The following is a 22,327-nucleotide window of genomic DNA, read 5'->3' on the forward strand; positions in this document are numbered from 1 at the left end:
TCAAAAATAAAAATCAGACCATGCTTTATTCACCCTCAAGCCATCCTATGTGTATATAACATTCTTCTTTCAGACGAATAAAATCAGAGCTTTATAATGGCAATGATTTTTTTTAAGTCCATAAAAGTGCATCAATCCATTATAAAACTGCTCTACATGGCTCTGGGGGGTTAATAAAGGCCTTCTGAAGTGAAGTGGCATGTCTTTAAAAGAAAAATATCCATATTTAAAACTTCATAGACTAAAATAACTAGCGTCCGGCGGTCAGCGGCACCCAAGTCGACTTATATTGCTATATTTAACTGGTTAGACTTCAAAGTAGGCTATACCAAATGAAGACAAATGAAGAATATGGAATTTTATAGAATAATATTTTAAAATGCAACTTCTTTACCTGTCTGGGTGTTCCCCAACCACCTGAAACACACTAAGGAGGAATGTCTCATTGCGGAAGCCTCTGGTGACGCACTCCTTGTAGATCCTGAATTCTGCAGCTGTGATGGCCTCTCCCTCTGGGATCTGGGAGAGGTTGAATTTTAACTCTTTATGATGTCGTCTCTGTGGAGACAGCTCCCTGTCATTTTCCACTGTTAAAAAACACAGAAGTACAATGAGATGTTTTAGTGTGCTTGACGATTCATGACGAACTGCTATTGAAATATAACTTGCATGTATGCATACTCCAGGTCCCACATTTAATATACAGTGGCAAGAAAAAGTTTGTTATATCTGAATGTCCCACAAAATGTAGTCTGATCTTTAAATTCAGAACTTTTGTAAAGACACTGAGTGATAATTGACAAGGCAGACTGAGCCTCTGTGTTATGACTAATTGGTGTCAATTAAGGAAATGATTGAGACTGAAAGTGTGAAAGTGTCCACAGATGACTGGCACCTTTAAAGGTCCCATTCTTTGCATGTTTTCGAAGCTTTAATTATGTTTACAGTGTGCAATATAACATCAGTTCATGTTTCGCGTGTAAAAAAACAGTATTTTTCACACAATTTACTTATCTGTACAGCGCTGTTTCATGATATTCAAAACATGAAATATGAATATTGTGTTAATTAAGGTTGTAGCACTGTATTGCGATAATTATATTATTTAAAATGAACTATACATATGTTAATGTGATGTGTACATAATCCAGCGACCAGCGTTAAGCGTGAAAAATGGGCAGCGAAGGATTTGAGTGAGTTAGACATGGGTCAAATTGTGATGGCAAGCTGACTGGGTCAGAACATCTTCAAACCTGCAGCTCTTGTGGGGTTTTCCCAATCTTAAGTGGTCAGTATCTGTCAAAAGGGATCCAAGGAAAGAACAAGTGACAGGGTCATGGGTGGCCAAGGCTCATTGATGAATGTGCGGAGCGAAGGCTGGCCCATGTTGTCCGATCAAACAGACGAGCCACAGTAGCTCAAATTGTGATGGTTAGAGGACTGGGTCAGAACATCTCCAAAGCTGCAGCTCTTGTGGGGTGTTTCCGATCTGCAGTGGTCAGTATCTATCAAAAGTGGTCCAAGGAAAGAACAGTGGTGAACCGGCGACAGGGTCAGGGTTGGCCAAGGCTCATTGATGCACGAAGGATGGCCCATGTGATTCGATCAAACAGATGAGCTTAATCTCAAATTGCAGAAATTAAAGCTGGTTCTGATAGAAAGGTGTCAGAATACAGAGTGTATCACAGTTCGTTGTGTATGAGGCTGCATAGTCACAGACCAGTCAGGGTGCTCATGCTGAACCCTGTCCACCATCAACAGTGGGCGCCACCATGAGCAACAGAACTGGACCACTATGCAATGGAAGAAGGTGGCCTGGTCTGATGAATCACATTTTCTTTTACATCACGTGGATGGCCAGGTGCATGTGTGTCGTTTTACCTGGGGAATACATGGCACCAGGATGCACTATGGGAAAAAAAGCAAGCTGGCGAAGGCAGTTTGAGACTTTGGGCAATGTTCTGCTGGAATACCTTGGGTCCTGCCATCCATGTGGATGTTACTTTGACCCGTACCACCTACCTAAGCATTGTTGCAGACCATTATTTATAGTTATATATAAATGTTATTTTGACACTGTGCTAAGTTAAAAACGGTTAGCAGGTTAGGTTTAAGACTCCCTTAAATGAAATAACATAACAAGGTCTTAAAAGGTTCCATAAAGAATTGTATCATTTATATAATTACTCAAAGGCTAAGTTCAAAGGCTTCATGAACTATGGATTTTAATATGGATATGCCTTTTCTTGGATTTGGTTTCCAAAATGGGGCACAAGTTAATAGGTTTTACTTGTGTTGTTAAATCTTATTTATAATACTGATGAACTTGACAGTATTTTATCTCTCCTGATTATGTGTCAACAAAGACAGAGTAAGCCAGCGTCTCAATTGTTGTATCCAATAGTGTGATTCATTGACTTCAAAAAAGAAAGTAAAACCCAAAATAAACCAAGTAAAGATGATTTTGACTTACAACACTGCTCTTTTTTTCAAAGTGTCTTTAGATATTGCGATATATATTGTTACTGTGAATTATTTTGGCCATGATAACCGGGGTGTGAAAAACCTGCTATTGTGACAGCCCTAATTGCATACAACAATAAAAACTTTTTCTTAACTGTGAAACATGGTGGAACGAGTATCATGGTTTGGTTTGGCTCTGCTTTGCTGCCTTAGGTTAAAGACCAAGACCAGCCATTGAAAGAACAATGAATTCTAAAAAAAATATGCCAGGACATCAAATCATCACTAAAAGCTTTAGGGAGGTTAGGTGATGCAACAAGACAAAGAACTAAAAGAACTAAAAATGGCTGACAAAGCTAAATTTAAAGCCAGTTGAGAAGCTGTACCAAGACTTAAGACAAAACTGACCAAATGTCAGCTACAGAAAATGTTTGCAATGTGAATGATTACTACAGTGTAATGTATTCAATACAAGATGTGAAAAGTATAATTGTTTGTATGTTATTAGTTATGTCAGATGCGCTTGTTTATTATAACTGTAGTAAATTATAAACATATTCTTGCTATTGTAATACATTGCATTTATTATAGCTCCTTGTCTCTGAATAAATGCCTACTGAAAGCAACTTTCATTATTTGCACTTCTTGCAGTGCATCCATGGGAGACAAACTCAAGTCGTGTTCTCTGTGCATAAAGATTTGGTGGTAGATCCAGAAGGACAAATATTACAATAAAACTGTCTTGAGTCGATGACTGGCTAAAGTGGAAAAAAGTTACCGCTAAGCTAGTACTCATGTTAATGATACAAATGCATTACGTTTCAGACGCAAAGGACGTGAAAAGAGTCTTCCAGAGACATAGGTATGTAAATAAACTTGGATTTGGAAACAACAAAAATACATCGTTTTTTTTTACAAAACCATGACATGATGACATAATAATATACTTTTTATTATAATATCCATGCACTGTTATAATCAAACATTTAGTCCTAGTAGTGAAAGACCAACATGTAACCAGTAACATCAAGTTTTTCACCAGGGTTTTTATTTTCACATACCTAAACATTATAAAGATGTGGTAAGCTATGTATGCACAATAATAGCCTATAATTGTCTGACCTAATTCACCCATATGGTCTATACATACGCATTTATATTAAAGCACCACTTCACAGAGCTTCCAGATGTGCAGGGCATGTGCTGTAATAATGATTCACTATTTCTGGTAGAATACTAATTCTTTATTTATTCAAGCTGTTCCCACAGCAAAGGACATCACAGAAATTCATTTATCCACAGTTTTAAGTTTTTCTGCATGAGTGGCTGAACTCATGAAGAAAAAAAGGGGAAACTGCGACCAGTGTGTGTTTTCTCGTCAGATGACAGTTTTGTCATTCTGCTGTGCTACTCTTCCCCTCACGTCACAGACAACCCTTCCTATGGACGACCCATGGGCTGTATTTCTTGCCATAAGTACAAGTCCAGCCGGATGCCCCGCTTGTGGGCCCAGGGTGAGGTGTCCTGCTCTGATTGTATTTCCATGCTTCCCTAGGTGAGGAACACACACTTCCATCTAAACCCTCCCTCCTTGTGAAGAGGAAGAGAAAGTCATGGAGTTAACTAAATTGTGGAGCAGAGGAATGAATTAGAGATCATCTAGAGTATTTGGATAATGTGAAAACTTCCCCTATTTTCTCTGTTTGGTGAATTACAGAAGCTGTTTAAAGTTCTCCAACATCACATGGGAGCAACTTCTCTGATCTGTGGTCTTCCAACGGGGAGTTATACTCTTCTGCTGTCCTTACACATGCGTTACGAATTAAAACTAAGCCTCTTGAGAAAACCTCAAAGGGCCTAAGACAGATCCCTAAGGGACACCCTGTCCTTGTGCTACATACTCTGCTCTAATTGACTGACTAACCTTGGAAAACCCACCTGCAAAGTATGAAATAGAGTACTGGTAGCATCTAGTGGGACTTTTGACCTCTAGTTTTTTTTTTTTTTTTTTTTTTTACAAAAAAAGGAAGGAGAAGAGAGAGAGGAGTCGAGAGAGATTTTGCTTTAGTGCCGTTCCAGCTTCAGGGTTCACATGGTGATGTCTTAACACCAGGCGTTTTCTCACTCACAATATCCCTTAGTAATTCATACTGAAAGCAATTTCCAAAGGTCCCATTTGTGATGTTTTTCACATCAGCACATCAAGGTTTGAATGTGATCATTTCACATGCTGCTGAGACTTCTTCATTAACAACTTTCACAGGTGGATCCAACAACAGAAGCCAGTCTCTCCGCAGCAAAAACACAGAGATGACAGATATATTGAAGATCATCAGCACATGCCGCATTGAGGGCTATTGGCCTGGAAATTACCCTGTTACTTTTGCTTAAAAAAAAATCAAAGGGTGGCTGAAATCAGACAACCCATGAGAGTGTAGCAGAATATATACTCTGCCAATGCCATTCGTTTTATTCTCAAGTAATTCATTGCCTGTATTACAATTATGAAAGCGGACATTTGCAAAGGTCCCAACTATTGAGGAGTTCTAAATGCGTCCTCTGAAAAGGCTGTTGCCTTTTTGAAAGGATAATGGAAAAAAGGAGGCTCAGAAAATGATAGATTATACTTATATCAAGGACTTGGCATTGACAGTAAGAAACACAACCAAAACCACAGAGCCCATATGGTTTGATATAGCTGATGTGGTTTTTCAGAGTACAGACCCAGTAAGGACCCACAACAATAACTGTGTGGCCACATACTAAACAAAAATGTGAAAGTGCAAAAGGTTGTTTGAGCAAGAGACATTTAAGAGAGACAAAGTGGAAAGTCTTGAGTGACTCTCATTGTGTTGGCGTTTTCATCATATTCACAGACACTTTTCTCCCACACATTAACAGGAAAAGAGGACAGGGATGTGATGACAGTTCCAGGGAGAGGGACAAACATTGAGAAATGGTTTATACAAAATGCTAAGCAACATTATATAATTGCTATGTGAACTCTGTTAAGTTTAAAGTGGTAAAGTGGAAAAAAGCAAATAGATCCACTAAAACAAATATATAGGCTTGAAATTTCAGGCATTTTGCCAAACCATAATGCCTGAAATGTCATGTATATATATTTTATAGTTCATAACTGTAATATCAACCTGATCACATGTAAATGCGTATAAATAGTACGAGTGTCCAATGTCGTGGAATGTATACACCAAAACTAATTTTGGCGTGTCTATGGCACGCTGTTTTTCGCGTGCATATGATACACATTTTATGGCGTATTATACATACGAACCCCCCACCCCACCACCCTAAACCTACCCAAGCGCGTCATATATACGCCCCACCACCCTAAACCTACCCAAGCGCGTGTCATATATAAGCCATAAAGTGCGTATCATATGCACGCGAAAAACAGCGTATCATATGCACGCCAAAATGAGTTTTGGCGTAAACATTCCACGACATTGCACACTCCTACTATTTATACGCATTTATGTGTGATCGGGTTGGTTTTCGCGAGTGTGTCATATACAAGCCATAAAGTGCGTATCATATGCACGCGAAAAACAGCATAGCATATGCACTCATTTTGGCGTATACATTCCACGACATTGCACACTCGTACTATTTATACGCATTTTCTCGAGATCCGCCTGGTAATATTTCATTAGCTTATGTTTATATGTAAATTACTAGTACTTCTTATGGTGCACCACACCATTTCAGATATTTAGCTTCCGCATTGATGTCTGTAATTTGGCTAGGTCATTTCAAAACCTGTCCATAGTTTTGAGGAAGTTCTGATTTTTATTCAATGATGGCAACATGTCCAGGTCCTGATAGAGCAAAACTTCTATAAACACTACCACCACACCACCGTGACTATTGCTTTATGGTTCTTCTCATGAAATGCAATAATAGTGAAACTGAAGAAGTTTTACTTTTGATTAATTTGTCCATATGACATTGTGGCAGAGTTAGCATATATGCCCATGTTTTCTTGGTCAACATTGTTTTTCGCCCGGTTACTCTGCCATATATCCTGTTTGACATTAGCCAAGGGGAGAGAGGCCCAAAAAACTCTGAATGTTTCTCTGCAGTTCTTTGTCATCTCCTGGATAATATAATGCATTAATCTTGTAGTAATTCTGGCAGGATGTCCAGTTCATTGGAGCCATAGAGACTTACGTGTAACCTTGTCCACCCTGATAAGCTTCAACAACTTTTTTTCAACAACTCATTCCTTTGTGGCATGATACACTGACTTTAAAATTGCTGTACTGTCAAATTCACATTGATCATATAGGCAAAATTCAGACATCTGCATATTAACTAAATGAAACCCTGAAAGACCAGAATGAATGTATACTAATCCAAAATAAAATCTGTCCAGATACAATGCTAAAAATTTGCACAAACTTGCTCACAGCATTGTATCCTAATAACAGACCACAATACACATAGTAAAAATTGAATGGCTTTAACTTGGAAACCCACACCAAAGTAAAACACCATAACACAAAAATGCTAAAATAATACAATCACCCTTAACCAAACAGAGGTGCATTTTCCAAAAGCATTGTTAGCCAACTAAGTCTGTCATTACCAACATAGGAAACACAGGTTACTCCAATTACTTTCTGCATGTTAAAAAAGGATTGGTTGTTTGTGTAAATTAAATATAATAATTAATACACCATCACCTGTGCAGCGGTATCACTAATGACAATCCTAGTATTGTTGAACCAACCTGAAACTTCTAGCTAGTTCCCTTTATGGTGGTAAGCATTGAGTGAGCAGTGAGCAGTTGAATTGAACAAACATAATATAAAACATGCCAATCACAGTACATAATTAAAGTTGAATAAATTGAATTACAAATTTGAATTGTTAAAAATGCATTCATGTGTCCTTTGTTAAAGGTATTAACATTTATTACAGTGTAAAATGGATAAGTTGATAAAGGGTCTGGGATAAAGCTCTGTGATATTCTAATTAGGGTTGATTCTCCATTTCCACCTGTATAACATCTGTTTCTTTCCTTCTGTGCTATTGTCATTAGCCCACACAGGACAAAAATGAGTGGGCTGTGACCTACAGAGAAGCTATGGAAAAAACTTCAAAACATGCAGACGTGAGACAGAGAAACAGACACCTGAAAAGAGAGAGACGTATAGAAATGTTTTCCTTCTTTTGCCAATCACTGTGGCATAGAGCTGCATGGACTGGGCAGTCAAGCTTCAGTGTGGTCCGTGGTCACATGCGAGTCGCACTTTAAATGTTTTCCATCACATCCTCTGAAGTAGTCCGGTGGTCATTTGCATTTGATTCACTCACCACATCTTTACTTTTTCCTCCCTGCCCACAACCACTAAGAAAAACAACAACAATTCAATTCCTCCAAGACCAAAGGGGGCGCTACACTGATGTCAATCCTACACATGACTTGACCTATATTCCAGAGTTTTTGCTCTTTGAAGTATCCAGGAGATAATATAGAAAATTTGACAGTGTATGTTTAATTTAAAGCTGGTTAAACAATTTAAACACATTTCTCAAACCGGTATCTCAGGTGGCCAGAATTTTACATAAAAACACAGTGACAATGTTACAAGCATTACTGAACAGGTATTTTAACAGTTCTATGTTTTTTTAAAATTATATAATGTAGTCTATACGAACTTGTGGAGAGAGAGAAATGAGTTCTTGTTGTAAATTACCCATTAAAGTTTATTACTATAAAATGTATACTGATGGTAATACAGATGTTAAGCCACATTATCACTGAAACTAATCATGCTGATCTTTAACAAATGTCAATGTATACAATAAACTAATGTACCCTTTCAATGTATAAGCTCCCACTTTATACATGCAGTACTTTGGTGCAAAACAAGTCACTACCAACACGTTTCTGTTAAGGATTAAGGCATGATTTATATCTAAAGCTTTTTAATTATTCTGTCCAATCCAAAATCGGTCACCACAAATTTGTGAAAAAAAAAAGTTAAGTGTACACAAAGCCTGCAATTATTTCCTGCGTCTTTGCAGCACATGAAACATTCAGACGCAGATGATTTGAAAGCTGTCTCCTTCAGTTTAACCAATAAAAATGTGCTGTGAAGCCAGGCATGTGAAGAATCCATCTGTGTTTATGTAATTATCTTCAGAATCCCCGTTCACATTCTCTTCCCCCACAATCTAATTGTTTCAACTTCTGTAATGAAAAGCTACTGCGACTTGCTTGTCATCTGTACGACTGCACTTGTTTTTGACACTTTACAAAAGTGAATGGCACTTCATAACGCTTAACCAAACCCACCAAAACTCTTAACCAAACTGTTTATAACCCTGGGTTATAAAGCCTACTCCAGAACAGAGTTAACACTGTGTTGTGTCACCATGCAATATGAAATGCTGTGCTACAATTTAATGAGTTGTTTAGCAACAGAAAATTAAACATATATTGGCTCATATCGTGTCTCATGAATTAAATACTAATAAGGTCTTCGGAGTTATAAATCTCAGTGATGTTAAATGTTCTTGTTTTTCTTTCATATGTATGGGTCTCTTGTTTTGGAAGACTTAAGTCCACCAAAGTGGATTTATGTTGTGTCATTTTCATAAACAGACAGACCTTTACACATACAGCCATTTGATAAAATGTTTGTCTTTTTACCATTTAAAAAATCATGTGTGAACAGGAGCTGTTGAGAACTACCAGTAAATCAGTTCTGGTGATTTTTGGGATGGGAAGTTCTAACATTTTTAACATAGGCTCAACAAACCGTATCTCCACCTACATTTTTATGTAGCTTTTATCCACCGATTGGATGGGCCAAATAATACAAAAATAATATTCCAATCAATCGTGGGTGGATGAGAGTTCATCATTGTGTTTGTTTGATAAAGACGTTTACGAGGCCTGTGGTCGAGAGACTCATTTCGGTTGCCGCTTTAAAAAAAAAACCCTCCCTCATGTGAACTGAACTTCACAGGAGCTGAAGCTCATTAAATATGCAAATCTTATCCAATCCTAGCTGTGGGCGTTTACTTCCAAGTCTCCAGTGCGACATGGCCATCAAACTGTCAAATTGTTGCTGTAAATTGATACAGATGTGTGTAGTAGATAAGCACACGGAGACGAAGGAGAACAGGTATATAATTAGAAAACTCAGGAACACACAATACACATCTACATTCAAACGAGAACCAACAAACACTGAGGCTCAGATAGAGCCTCAGAGCCTCCGCGAAGACTATGGTCCTGGAGACCGAGGTGACACCGCAGCGACGAGCACCCGAGGTGGAACCGGTGAACCACAGGGCAGCGGCTGATCCGGAGGGGCCGAGGACAAAGGCGGAGCTGAAGAGTCGGACGGAGCCAGACGAGGCCGCAGGCGTAGGCAGGACAACGACTGACCAAGGCGGAGCCGGAGAGACGGGGGAGCCCGGAGAAGCCGTATGGCCGATGGTTTCCGGTGGAGCCGAGGGAGGAAGGAGCCAAAGGGGTGCCCAAGAGTCGACGGGCCAAGGCGGAGCAGGGGGCACAGAAGCTGAAGGCGGAGACGGGGAAACCTCAGTGCTGGACAGAGCTGGTAGCCAGAAGTCACTCGGGGTCTCCGCACAGCATGTGGATGGCGCAGAGGGCTGGAAGGGCAGCAGCGAAGGAAGCTCTGAGAAATGGACTAACTGAGGAGGTGGGAGAGGGAGGCTGGGTGGCAATTCTTGAACCTCAGGAGACTCTAGGGATGCTGGAGACTAAGAGAACACTGGAAGATACAGGGGCACAGGGAAAACCTCCCCAAAAAAGTCAATTAAATCCACCTCACAAACCTTCCTCAGTTCTTCTGTGTAACTGCTAGCGACTTCTTGCAGCTCATCCACCATGAAGGTGTTGTGGGCGGGGCTTTCCTCCCAGCCCTCGAACTCCACAATGAGTCCCTCAGCGATGTACGCCGTTGTCGGCTTCCCCACAGTCTGCGGTGGGCTCGTGCAACTTCTCTGTTGCGTCAGTCGCTAGTGGTGGTTGGCTGGTCTCTGGCAGTGGTGAAGTGGGTCTTTCTCAATGCATTCCTTCTCAGCGGGGCCGATGGTAAGTGGTGAGTGGTTATTTACCAGTATCCACTCTACGAATGTGGCAAAGTCTTTCTTTGGACCTTTTTGTTAAAATTATAATTTTAACAAAAGACAGGATATTATTTAATATCCAATCACAGCAGTGGGCATTTACACTGAAGTCTTACAGCAGACATGCCCCCTTAAAACAAAGTGTTCCAATCAAAAGGCTAAAATCCGGATAGAAAATAGCCATAGATCACATGAGTCAATCAAATGATCAAATGTCTGGTTTATGAGTGTTTGTAGGAAATATGGTTTCAAGAGCCAAACACCGTTGAACCATGATGCTAATGATGCATTTGCAACCATAGTTTGCTAGTGATGATTTTGCGAAACGAATGCTTGGTTAATAAAATTCCAATAGTCCTTTTGGTGAACATGATTTTACCAAGTACAACATGTTCCTCGATCAACATCTTGGTTAATCCTGGAACAACATTCAAATACAGTGCTTGTCAAGTTTAAGCTAATAAGGTTAGGTGCTTCAACGTCAGTGTTATTCACCAATCATTTACCTCTGATGTTAGGGATATGTTTTGGATAAGGTTAAATATAGGGATAGGGTCCTGGATAGGACTACATTTTTGGACAGGAATGTTGTTCCAAAAATCAACAAAATATGTTGATCCAGGAACATGTATTATTGGTGAAATCACGGTGACTGTTTTGAAATATAGTAACTGCATGTAGGTAAATTAAGGCTGCTGGTCATGAGTTTTTGTATTCGGGCAGCTGGGAGATGGCAGGGGTTTGACACAGCATTCCCTGGGCATTTCCTACAACTCTGATCTAGGTCTCTGACCCACGCAAAGCATCAAAGGCGCCACTACAGGAGTAGGAGCCCTGAGCAGAGGTCAGCAAGAGGTGCAGTAGTTTATGGCAAACCATAGATGAGATGGTCATAAAGATCCACTGGGTGATCTGAGCACTAGGAAAAAGATTGCACTCACTCACACATTTTAGTTATAAAATGAACTATATTTTATGTTAAAAGTAATAATGTCCTTTCATTAAGAAAAACCTCATGATGAAACACAGCAAGTTTCTATAAACGGTTTATGAAGGAACAAAAAGGAATGTTATAAATATTTTGCATATATTGCAAATTGGCCTCCACTAACTGATCATAGTTAATTAAGATCATAAAACGGCTCTCAGAAATACTTGATTGGTAAATCACTGTTGTCCCAAGCAAGTGAATTCCAGTATAGCTGTGCTAGTTTCATGTCTCTTATATCACTTCACACTCTCTTTATTCACACATAATAAAATAATTTACACTCAAATAAATATTTCAGGTCCATTTTTTTATTTGGCAAGTTGCCTTGTAATGTTTTCTCTGCTTCACGTCAGGGACTGTCAGGTTTATTTTGCATTAAATCACCCTGTCAGTTTTATTTTGTGGTAGTGACCTTAAGGAAAATGCATTTTTATAGTTTGTTGGACCAAATCTTCATTGGACTGCTCTAAAGTTTCATGCAGGAAGAAATTAAATCTGTCTGCATTGCAGGGTATTTAGAGAACAGCAGTAATTTGTGATAATTATGACTGTTAAAAGATCTCTCAAGACACTGTGAGGCATAAGACATGCGGATCGTCTCCATAGTGAATGGCCTCAGTCAGATGGCCATACCTGTGTGTCAGTAGGAGAATTATACAGAACAGAGAAGAATTGTGTGTGTGTGCGTGCATGCTTGAGTCTAAGTGCGTGCGCGCGCATGTGTGTGTGTGTGTGTGCGAGAGACACTGTTCAACAGTTCAAGCACAAAGTCAGGTTAACTTGCTTTGTGTAGGAGAACTGTTTACTTTATGCTCTGCATATGTGTGGGGCAACAGGCTAACAGACATTACAAGACTAAGCTGTTCTGTCTTTAGCAGGCGTAAAACAAATCCATTTTCACTTGAAGGTCGACACAAGCCAACGACCTGTCAACAAATGTTATAATGTCTTTTTTTGTATGAGGAAATTCCATAAAATGGAGGAAATGGTCTGGAAAATAAACAGTCCCATTCTTTCCTTCTTTTCGGCATATAGAAACATTAATAAAGGCATAATCCATGAGACCAGCTGACAAAACATTTTGGGATAGACTAATGGTACTCTGTGCTTTGGCAACCTCACAAAAGGAGATATCCGAATAGCGTTACTAGAGCACAGGCCTCAACACACTTACAGTCTAAGAATGACACAACAAAGATGCTTGGACTTACTTTCTTAGAGATAAATAATGTTATCCAAACATAAACAATATTCCAGTCCAATTTTTAGTTTTAGACAGCCAGTTGTGAAGAAATGGGGATAATTAAGGAACTATTTAAGAGAATTACATACAAATTGGAGAATAGTTGTATCGTTATCCATTACCTTTTTTTCTTATCTTGAGAAGAATAGGCTACTGTATAAATATAAATTGTTTTATTACAATTAGACATTCAATTGGAGATTTATTTTCATAATTATAGAGCTAAAATCATTTCAACCACAGGTTTGGATTTCATAAAAGTAAAATAAATACAAATTAAACTAGATTTTTACATTTTCTGGATGAAAACCGCGTGTGGTGTTTGTGGTACCGTGGTAGCTACAATGGATGTAATAATGCAATACTTCTTTTGTTGCTAATTTCATTCTTTCTTTGCACTACTTTGAAAAAGCTTGCTCCGGTCTTACTGTGTTATTTTCTTTTGGTTTTGTTTTGCTTTCTGTCAGTTATTTGCCAGGCCATTTTTTGTAAATGAGAAGTGGTTCTCAATCAGTTTACCTGGATAAATAAAGGTAAAATAATAATAATAATAATTATAATAATAATATAATAAAAAAAAAAAAAATATATATATATATATATATATATATATATATATATATATATATATATATATATATATATATATATATATATATATATATATATATCTACCACTGTCCATCAGTGATTGTGATATTGTGAACTCCTGGTCTGGATGGGCTGTGGGTATTTAAGTGCCTGCTTAATAACTGGTGGTGGTGTAGGGATGTTCGATGCTCTTTGTTCTTTTCTATTTTGCAGGAATGGGCATGTGGCAGGCAGGTGCCCTTGGATTAGAATACCACCATCATGAGATTTTTGTTTATCCTGTCTACCGGTCGTGTGTGAGTTTTTTCTTTATCCTTCATTTCATTATGTTTCCCTTAGGACCCTAGCCTAGAAATCTAGACGCAGCCTAGCGGCAGCAAGTTTAATCTGCCCGCAAGTGTCGTCTAGGAACTCTCAATACCCTTCTGAGCTGTATTCCCCTCACTCTGGACGGGCCAACCACATCGTGTATAGAGTCGGTGGGCGGGGCCATAATGACGACGGCCGAGTTGCGTTTGCGTGCTTCTAGTAAACACAGAAACTGGCAAACGGCGGCGGTCTTTCGAATCAGCTTTGACTGCGATTCTGGAAGACTTGGAGTTAAGCTTTTCTCTGAGAAAAGAACAAAGAACGGCACTGAAGTCATTCTTAAAAAGGGAAGATGTGTTCGGAGTTTTGCTGAACGGATACGGTGAATGTTTAATCTCTCAACAAGCTCTGTTTCACCTTCGTTGCTCTGGTTGGTGTAGCGCTATCCTATCGCGTGCAGAGGGAGTTTGAAAGACAACCGTTTATCCCGCCCCTCGGATTGAGCCCTGTCTATGGTGAGTTTCCAGACCAAACATCTTGATGTGGGTCTGGCTTGTCAGGCTATTAGAACCCTGAAATAAATACAAATTATGCAAACGTATCTTTTTTGTGATACCCTTTTTTGTTGCAATTATGGGTCGAACTGTAAAAAAAGCTTATTGTAGCCAAACTGCCATGTTAGAGCAAGTCATAGACTTGCTTCTACAAGTCTGAGGCAAGCAGGGCGCGGCAGAGAGCAGTGGAAACAGAGTGAACCGCAGGAACGGAGTGCGCCACACTGGTCGAGAGAGAAGAGAGAGAACAGTGGAGTCGCTGCCATTTGCCGCAGACTGGCGCCTGCTTCCAGAGCAGAGAACGGGGGACTCGCTGCCTGCCGCCCAAAGTAAGAAGATCCATCGCTCTTTCACCAGTTGTCAGAGGAGTTATGGGTCATTCACTGAGGGGTATCCTGCACCACTGCCTTGCATTGTGTTTTGAGAACCAGACCAAGATTTTTTCTCTCGCTCCCTCCTCATTCTTCCATCTCCTTTTATCTCACCTCATCTGTCTATACCCCCAGTTTCTGCAGCCTGCGTGAGGGAGTAGAGCGCTTTGTGTGCCCCCAGGCCTGCAAAGGGTGATGAGGGTATGTGGCAAGCAGGGCGGGGCCGAGAGCCATGGGAACGGAGGGAGCCACGGGAACGGAGTGAGCCACACTGGTCACACTCAAGACCACACTGGTCTCAAAGAGGAACTCTGCAAGGAGCGGTGACAACAGTAAAGGATGAGAGAGGACCAGGCCTGGATTTTATGTTGTTTATTTATTAGGTTTATATTAGTCAGTCATCTGTGAGTGATTAATAATTAAAACTTTACATTGAGTGCTCACCGAGTCCCGCCTTCTTCCCTGAACATTAGACATTGTTATATCAGTGTCTAAACCTGAGAGGAAGGAGTGACACACTGTCATAGAACAGGAAATCCACTTTGCCATCAAGCTGAGCAGAGTCTGCCGCCATTGACATACGAGGCAGTGGGCTGGAGTGGCTTGCCGGGGTTAACTCTAATAGATAAACTCGCTAACTCTAATGGATAAACTCGCTAACTGTCCGCTTGGGTTCTGGAGGGGCGACTGCCGACCAAGAGGGAGCAGTGGAGTCGCTGCCATTTGGTGCAGGCTGGAGCCTGCTTCCAGAGCAGAGAATGGGGGACTCCACTGCTGGCTGCCTAAAGCGAAAAGATCCACCGCCGTCCACCAGTTGTCAGAGGAGTTAGAGTGTCATCCACCGAGGCGTATCCTGCACCACTGCCTGGCATTGTGTTTTGAGAACCAGTCCAAGATTTTTTTCTCTCTCTCCCTCATTCTTCCATCTCCTTTTCTCTCACCTCATCTGACTATACCCCCAGTTTCTGCAGCCTGCGTGAGAGAGTAGAGCACAATGTGTGCCCCCAGGCCTGCGAAGGGCGATGAGGGTATGTGGCAAGCAGGGCGAGGCTGAGAGCCGTGGGAACAGAGTAAGGCCAGTGGCATGAGTGCTAATGTGCGTCACCTGCACACCGCACCCCTCTCAAGTCTGACATAGGAGCTCCGGAAGGATAAAAAGGAGTGACGACAGTGGAGAATGAGAGGACCAGTATTACATGTAAAAGTAAGCGCACACCTTTTCTAAACATGTTCTAACATTTAATTTATTTACTGAAAGTAGGCATAAGCAATATGACAAAAACCTTATATGAAATTAGCAATTTTATTGTACGATAACAATTTAATTATTTCTTGATAAAATTACAGTTTCTCAATTACTGAAACCAATCCAACCCACAGTAACCTCAGGGATGTTTCTGGCCAATTTGGCACCCTATGTGGTGATTTTCCCCATCAGTTAGTTGGAATGCCTAATTTTATGCATACTTGGTACAGATGAGATATACCTGTGGTGTGTATTGTGTGGAGTGTCTCCTACAACTGTGGCTACCTGTGTGTATGTGTGAGCATGCCAAGCAGAGAGACCTGTTAGAGCCATCTGTGTGTGCTGCAGCAGGTGTGTGTGAGCTCAGGGCTGGCCAGAGACACAGATTTAGAGGAGGAAGTCTGTGTCAGACAGCATAGATGGATCTCCCCTAAGGGATATGATAAATAAGGAAAAAATATCTTTGAAAAAGGAAACGCAGCTGTTTCCAAAGGAGAAGTCAAAATTTCGGTGGCTTGCATTCCAGAGCAGAAAGTACAACAGCCAAGTCTCTTTCTCTCTTTGTCGCTATGTACCTCTGACATCCACCTCCATAGAGTTCTTCCTCCAGGAAACTCTAGGTAGGACAGATTCTAAGTGTAATCCATCTCAACGTCAATGAACCCTTTCATTCATCAAAACTAAATTTTAGCCTCCCAGCTAAATTTTGATTATACATCTAAAAACAATATATTTCAAGTTTATTGCATATATATATATATATATATATATATATATATATATATATATATATATATATATATATATATATATATATATATATATATATATATATGCAATAATATTTAATGTAATGTAGGGAGATCAAATTAATTACATAATTTGCGGTGCTTTGTGGAAGTGGGCGGAGCTAAGTAGATATTTTGGCATGTTTTGCTGGTTTCAACTCCTTTTATTGGTGGGTTTTTGTATAGCAAATTACACTGTAAAAACACAATTTTAAAACGTTGAAATAATGTGTACTGATAGCTTCAACAGAAGCAAATACTATTAATTAACAATTTCTTCATTAATGTACATAGCCCAATATTTCAAAGCCAAAAGTATACTTTGTTTTTTTACAAAGATCTTTCAAAATATACGCTATCTGGTGTGTTCACATACACAGGTTGTCAACATACACACATTACGCCAACTTGCATTACTCCTCCTGGACTACAAGACAGGGCAATCTCTCAGCATTAGTAATATTTTAAATATTTTATGCTAGAGTTGTACAAATGTGTTTCCTTTAATCTAGCCTCCTCACACATTATATCTTCCACGTAGCCATTGTTGTTAAAGCTTGCACGTTAGGTAATTGTATATGCAGCACGTACATGCGCTATGAATTTTGAGTCGAGTCGATAGCCTTTGTTCTCACTATAGCTATCAAATAAAGTAATTTTTAAAAGTCTATGAATTCAACTGTGTTAACAGTTGTGTTAATTCAACGGCTAACTGTACGCATACACACTTAAAATGCTTTTTTGTTTATTTTTGTGCTCTCTGATTGTTATTAAAAGTTATGAAAATGTAACCTCTTTAGATGACTGATTGAGCACACCATGAGACACTTTATTGTACTACTAACCATTAAATAAACACACAATCATTGCTGCCTAAAGAAAGCCTTGGAGCCATAAATCTAGAGAGCTCACGCATTTCCTATTCACTTGTGGAGGGCACTGGGTGACATTCCGCCATGGGTGGAGAGTGTGTTTATAATGTCAGTGAGGGATCAGTTTCTTCCAGAATTTGGTTGATTTGTTTAAAAATACAAAGAACTAAATAATTTATAAACGCCCCTAGTATACAATTTTAATGGTTTTCCTTCTTTGGAGGTCTCCTACAATAGTACATGCATCCAAGGTCAAAAAACACATTTGCACATCTTTTCATTTCTCAAAGAGTCTGAAAACAGTTAGCTCGAAAATCGAAATACTTCCTTACTATATAATATGCACAAAACAGTACGCCAACATAGTAGTATGTAAAAATTCATAGTATCGGAAAACCAGTAGGCGAAAAGTACCTACTACTTCCAACGGGATTCTGAAGTGTGCATATGATGGACACTTTACTATCCCATGAGGCCATGGTAGAGTATTTATGAATAAAGGTGAAACAACACAATTTCGATTGTTAGGTCACATGATAATGACAACATGGCGGAAGTAGTACATGCGGATTACATACCTACTACGCATTCATACTACATACCTCTTTAACGGTTGCGAAGTAAGTTCAATTTCATATGTAATACCTACTTACATAGTACACGATTTCAGACGCAGAGTCAGTCTTTCTAAGCCCCTCGTTTCCACAAGTCTACTGACTGGTCAGATGGCCCAGTCTGTTGTGATTGCTCCGCCGCTTACAGCATGTTTCAGCTCCAGAGGCTTCCTCTACACAGTGATACAGTAATTTTGGCGTTTTCCCCTGCTTTTTTCCTATATCAATTCCAGAGCCAGTCTTTAACCTTTTTCAAGAGCATGTAAAATGGATCCATAGCATTATATATGTATGTAACAGGAAGTCTTAGTTTCTGTTTAGTTTCCATTTGCTTTAAATTAATTATGGCGTATACTCTGACTAATATATTTCTATTGCATAACATCATATGGTAACAAATGTTGCATACATGTAGGTCGGAACCCAGTGGTGACAGCTCAGCTGTGACCTCATCTGGGGTCAAAGGTTAACCCGGGAGGATTGGCAGGGAGGTCAAACTCTGCTGTCCAGACAATTGTGACTTTGTTCATAAGCATTTCACTTTCAAGCACAGACTTGGCTCAAGCCTTGGCTTTAAAAGTGCTTGACGTCAGGCCATCGGCACGCCATAGTCAAGTCACCTTTATTTATATTACACCTTTTTACAATGCCAGTTGTTTTAAAGCAGCTTCACAGTGTTAACAGGAAAACAATGCAACATAATTTGATTTGGCTGTACAGCCACTCTGGTGAAAACGGTGATCCAGCTGATTTCAATTATCATATATTGTCAATCCGAGCAGATCAGTAATAAATTAATAATGCTTTATTTATTAGTTTAAATTTATGTGAAAAATACCACATTTGGTTAGGAGGAATAAGCAGGGGGTGACCTCTTATTTATTCTGTGGTTAACTCCTCGGATGTTGGCGTGACACTTTTAAATGGCTAAATGGATGTGATTTATCCGACAAGTGATTTATCTAAAAATCAGATGTTGGTTCTGTGGTATCTTCTCACATCCCTATCCATCGGTTTAACAAACGCCCTCTTATCTGACAGATTCACAGCCAGAGGCTACAGCAAGGCAAGTTGGATTGTTCTGAGATCCTGATTCATTCCTCATTCAGTATGATCCCTGATAACACAAGATGCTTCTGTCAAAGACAGCAGCTACCTGCAGAGAACGGCACATTCCTCAGGACTGATCGCAGGAACCGGTGGCCGTGGAGGCATGTCTGACAGCTATGGCGTGAGACGCAGAGATAGCATCTGGACTTCACAGCTAAGACTGAAGCTAACAGGACGTTCCCTGAAAGAAGCTTATCTCCTGACCTCATGATCATCAACTTCAGCGAGCCTGTTTAACTGAGATTAAAACTTGCATTCTTTGTCAGATAATCACAGTCCAAAAATATTTAGTTCACAAACGAGGGGATCTGGCCCCAGGCTAAAAGAGAAGAACCGCAAATTCCTTGTGAAATTTCATTTTTTTTTTCACACAAAAAAAAAATTCAACAAAAGTAAGAAACCAGTGAAATTAATGTGACTGACAAAGTCTCTGCAAAATGCTTACTTTTGCTTGTGTGTGTGTGTGTGTTTTAAAGACAAGTATTGTAACTACAGTCTTCTTGGTCTGCATAAATAAACTGCTTAATGTCAACCTGAAATCAAAATAGACCCTATTTACTTTAAAATGCACATTCCCACATTTATCAAGTCACGTTTTTCTGAAGGAGAAAACTGTTTGTCTTATGGGTCCTGTACACTGTGCAATTTTTTTTAAATCCTTTGCGAATGTTCCTTGTCAGACTGTATGAACATGATCCCCAATGTAAGCCATGTCACACTGTAATATCTCAGTTGTCATTAATGTCAGACTGTACGATAATCAAGGCGTGCTAAAAACAGACGCACACAAGAAAACTCATCCAGTGTTTTATATCATCAATGAATGACGCGTTCGGTGACAGTGAGCTGCATGTGGATGCTACATGTGGGACTGAAATGGTGGCTCCAAAGAAATCTCTAGCTCTCGTTTTGGTCATAGTTTGTCTTGAAAAACCGAGATATTTGACGGTCGTCGTAGAAGTCACACTGCAGGATTGTGCGGCAAATCTTCTGACTCCGCCCAAATTTTGTCAGAGGTAAAATTTGATCGCAGCATTAATTTATATTTATTAATCATTAATCGGCTGGCGGTGAACATGTCAAACTAAAGATCAAAGACGCAATATTTTAGCCTAGGATCAGAGGAATCTTTTTGGATTTGCTAAATTTGTCTCAGACCTCTAAATAGTGGGCAGAATCAGAACTGTGTATGAAATGTATTTTCATCTGACATCACAACTATTAAAGTGACCACTAGTGTTGTAGTCAAGATCACCTAAACCGAAACCAAGTCAAGACCAAGACCAGCGTGTGCCGAGACCAAGACAAGACCGAGACTTTGTGGGTTTGAGACCAAGACAAGACCAAGGCAGGGCGAGAACGAGTCAAGACCAAAACCAAGACCAGTCCAGCACTCCTTAAATTAATCTAAAAGATCCATATCTACTATCTGAGAAATTACTTATATTCAGTTAATATATGTCATTAGAATAGTAAGACACTATAGCTCTGATACCAGTCAAACCTCTGACAATAAAATTCATGGCACAGAAGTTGCATCTGAATTGGTACAATTACACCTTTATAAATATTGTTAAGATTAATTTATCATTGAAACATTAAGATTATTTAACATTCACACAAATAATTTATTCAACTGATTTGTTCAAAGCAGCTGATTCATTTATTAATGAAATGTTGCCGAATTAGCAAAGACAAATATTAACTTCTTGTTTATTGAACGTTTGTATGAGTCGATATAATTTGCAATCACACTTATATTCATGAAAACAGCTCTCTGGCTCTTGTGATATTGCTTAATTATATTCTATGTTATATAAAACTAAATATAAACTATAACTATACTATACTAACTATAAAACTAAATTTCAGAATTTTTTGGTAATTTATATAAGTTTTGGGCATTTTTGAGACAATGTTGCATTGCTTTTGAACCCAGCAGCACAGTAACAAAATAAATCACATTACAAAGAAGTTATTGATTGCATTTCAAACAGTAAGTTTTACATCAAATCAAGTTTATGATGTTAAATCAGACAATGCACCAGTAATTTAGTGATATCCTTGCAGTTGTGGTCTTGTCTGGTCTTGATATAAAATCCCAAGTCCTCTAAGCCCGAGACCGAGACAAGGCCGAGTTCAAATGTGGCCGAGACCAAGACAAGTCCAAGACCTTCAAAAAAAAAAAAAAAATGATATTCTGTTTTCTCAAAAATTACACATTAGCCTACATTACAGCAATAATGTTGATTTATCAAATTAAACAAGCAGTCTGTATGGTGTGTAAGATGTTTTATATACATTGAATGTATATATATATATATATATATATATATATATATATATATATATATATATATATATATATATATATATATATATATATATTCACCATAAAGATTAGTCCGGAGGATTGCGAGCACTTGCTTAATAAATTACTTTTTTGTTCATTTTAAACAAAAATCTTCCATAATGCAGCTTTAAAGTCAACAATGTGATGCTGAAACACTGCTCACAACCAATTTTACTTCTATTAAAGATGTGATCTATGGGGAATAGATTGAATGGTGGTGGACAGGAACATGTTAGAAGGCTAAGAATGTTTTACAATGGCAAAACAAGTTATCATATTTTGATGGGTAGAATTACGTTCACCAATGAGTTGTGCACATGAAGACCATGTACATGCTACGAGGAAGTAAACAGGTCATTTTCAATTTCGTGATGACTTGGCAATCTGATAATATCCTAAGCTACCATATTTGAGTCACTTTAGATGAAAGCTTTAGCTAAATGACTGCATGTAAAAATGCAAATGAAAGTGCAGTAGTCTCAGTTTCATATAACAGATTTTACCACATTAAATCCATCCCACAGACCTGCCGATTTTCCCTAACAAAAAGCCTGCAGATTTCATCTGTGCCTGGTCATTAGTCTTATTCGCTGTGTTTTCAACAGCTCTTATCAGTCTGCTGAGTCACCCATGAGAAAATCCCTTTCCTTCTTTAAGGAGCTAAAGCATAACTCAAATTCCTTCCTTAA

At 39.1% G+C, this 22,327-nt stretch overlaps 1 protein-coding gene across 1 annotated transcript in view; it reads right to left on the bottom strand.

Annotated features, from left to right (window-relative positions):
• Positions 1-22,327, bottom strand: part of bmp6 (bone morphogenetic protein 6) — a 72,705-nt gene that overhangs the window by 42,719 nt on the left and 7,659 nt on the right. Inside the window, exon 2 of the mRNA XM_067434301.1 lies at positions 395-587. Within this exon, the coding sequence (XP_067290402.1) occupies positions 395-587 (193 nt within the window). The remainder of the gene's footprint in view (positions 1-394; positions 588-22,327) is intronic.

The sequence above is a fragment of the Pseudorasbora parva genome, chromosome 24 (assembly GCF_024679245.1).
Source record: "Pseudorasbora parva isolate DD20220531a chromosome 24, ASM2467924v1, whole genome shotgun sequence".
Lineage (NCBI taxonomy): Eukaryota > Metazoa > Chordata > Actinopteri > Cypriniformes > Gobionidae > Pseudorasbora > Pseudorasbora parva.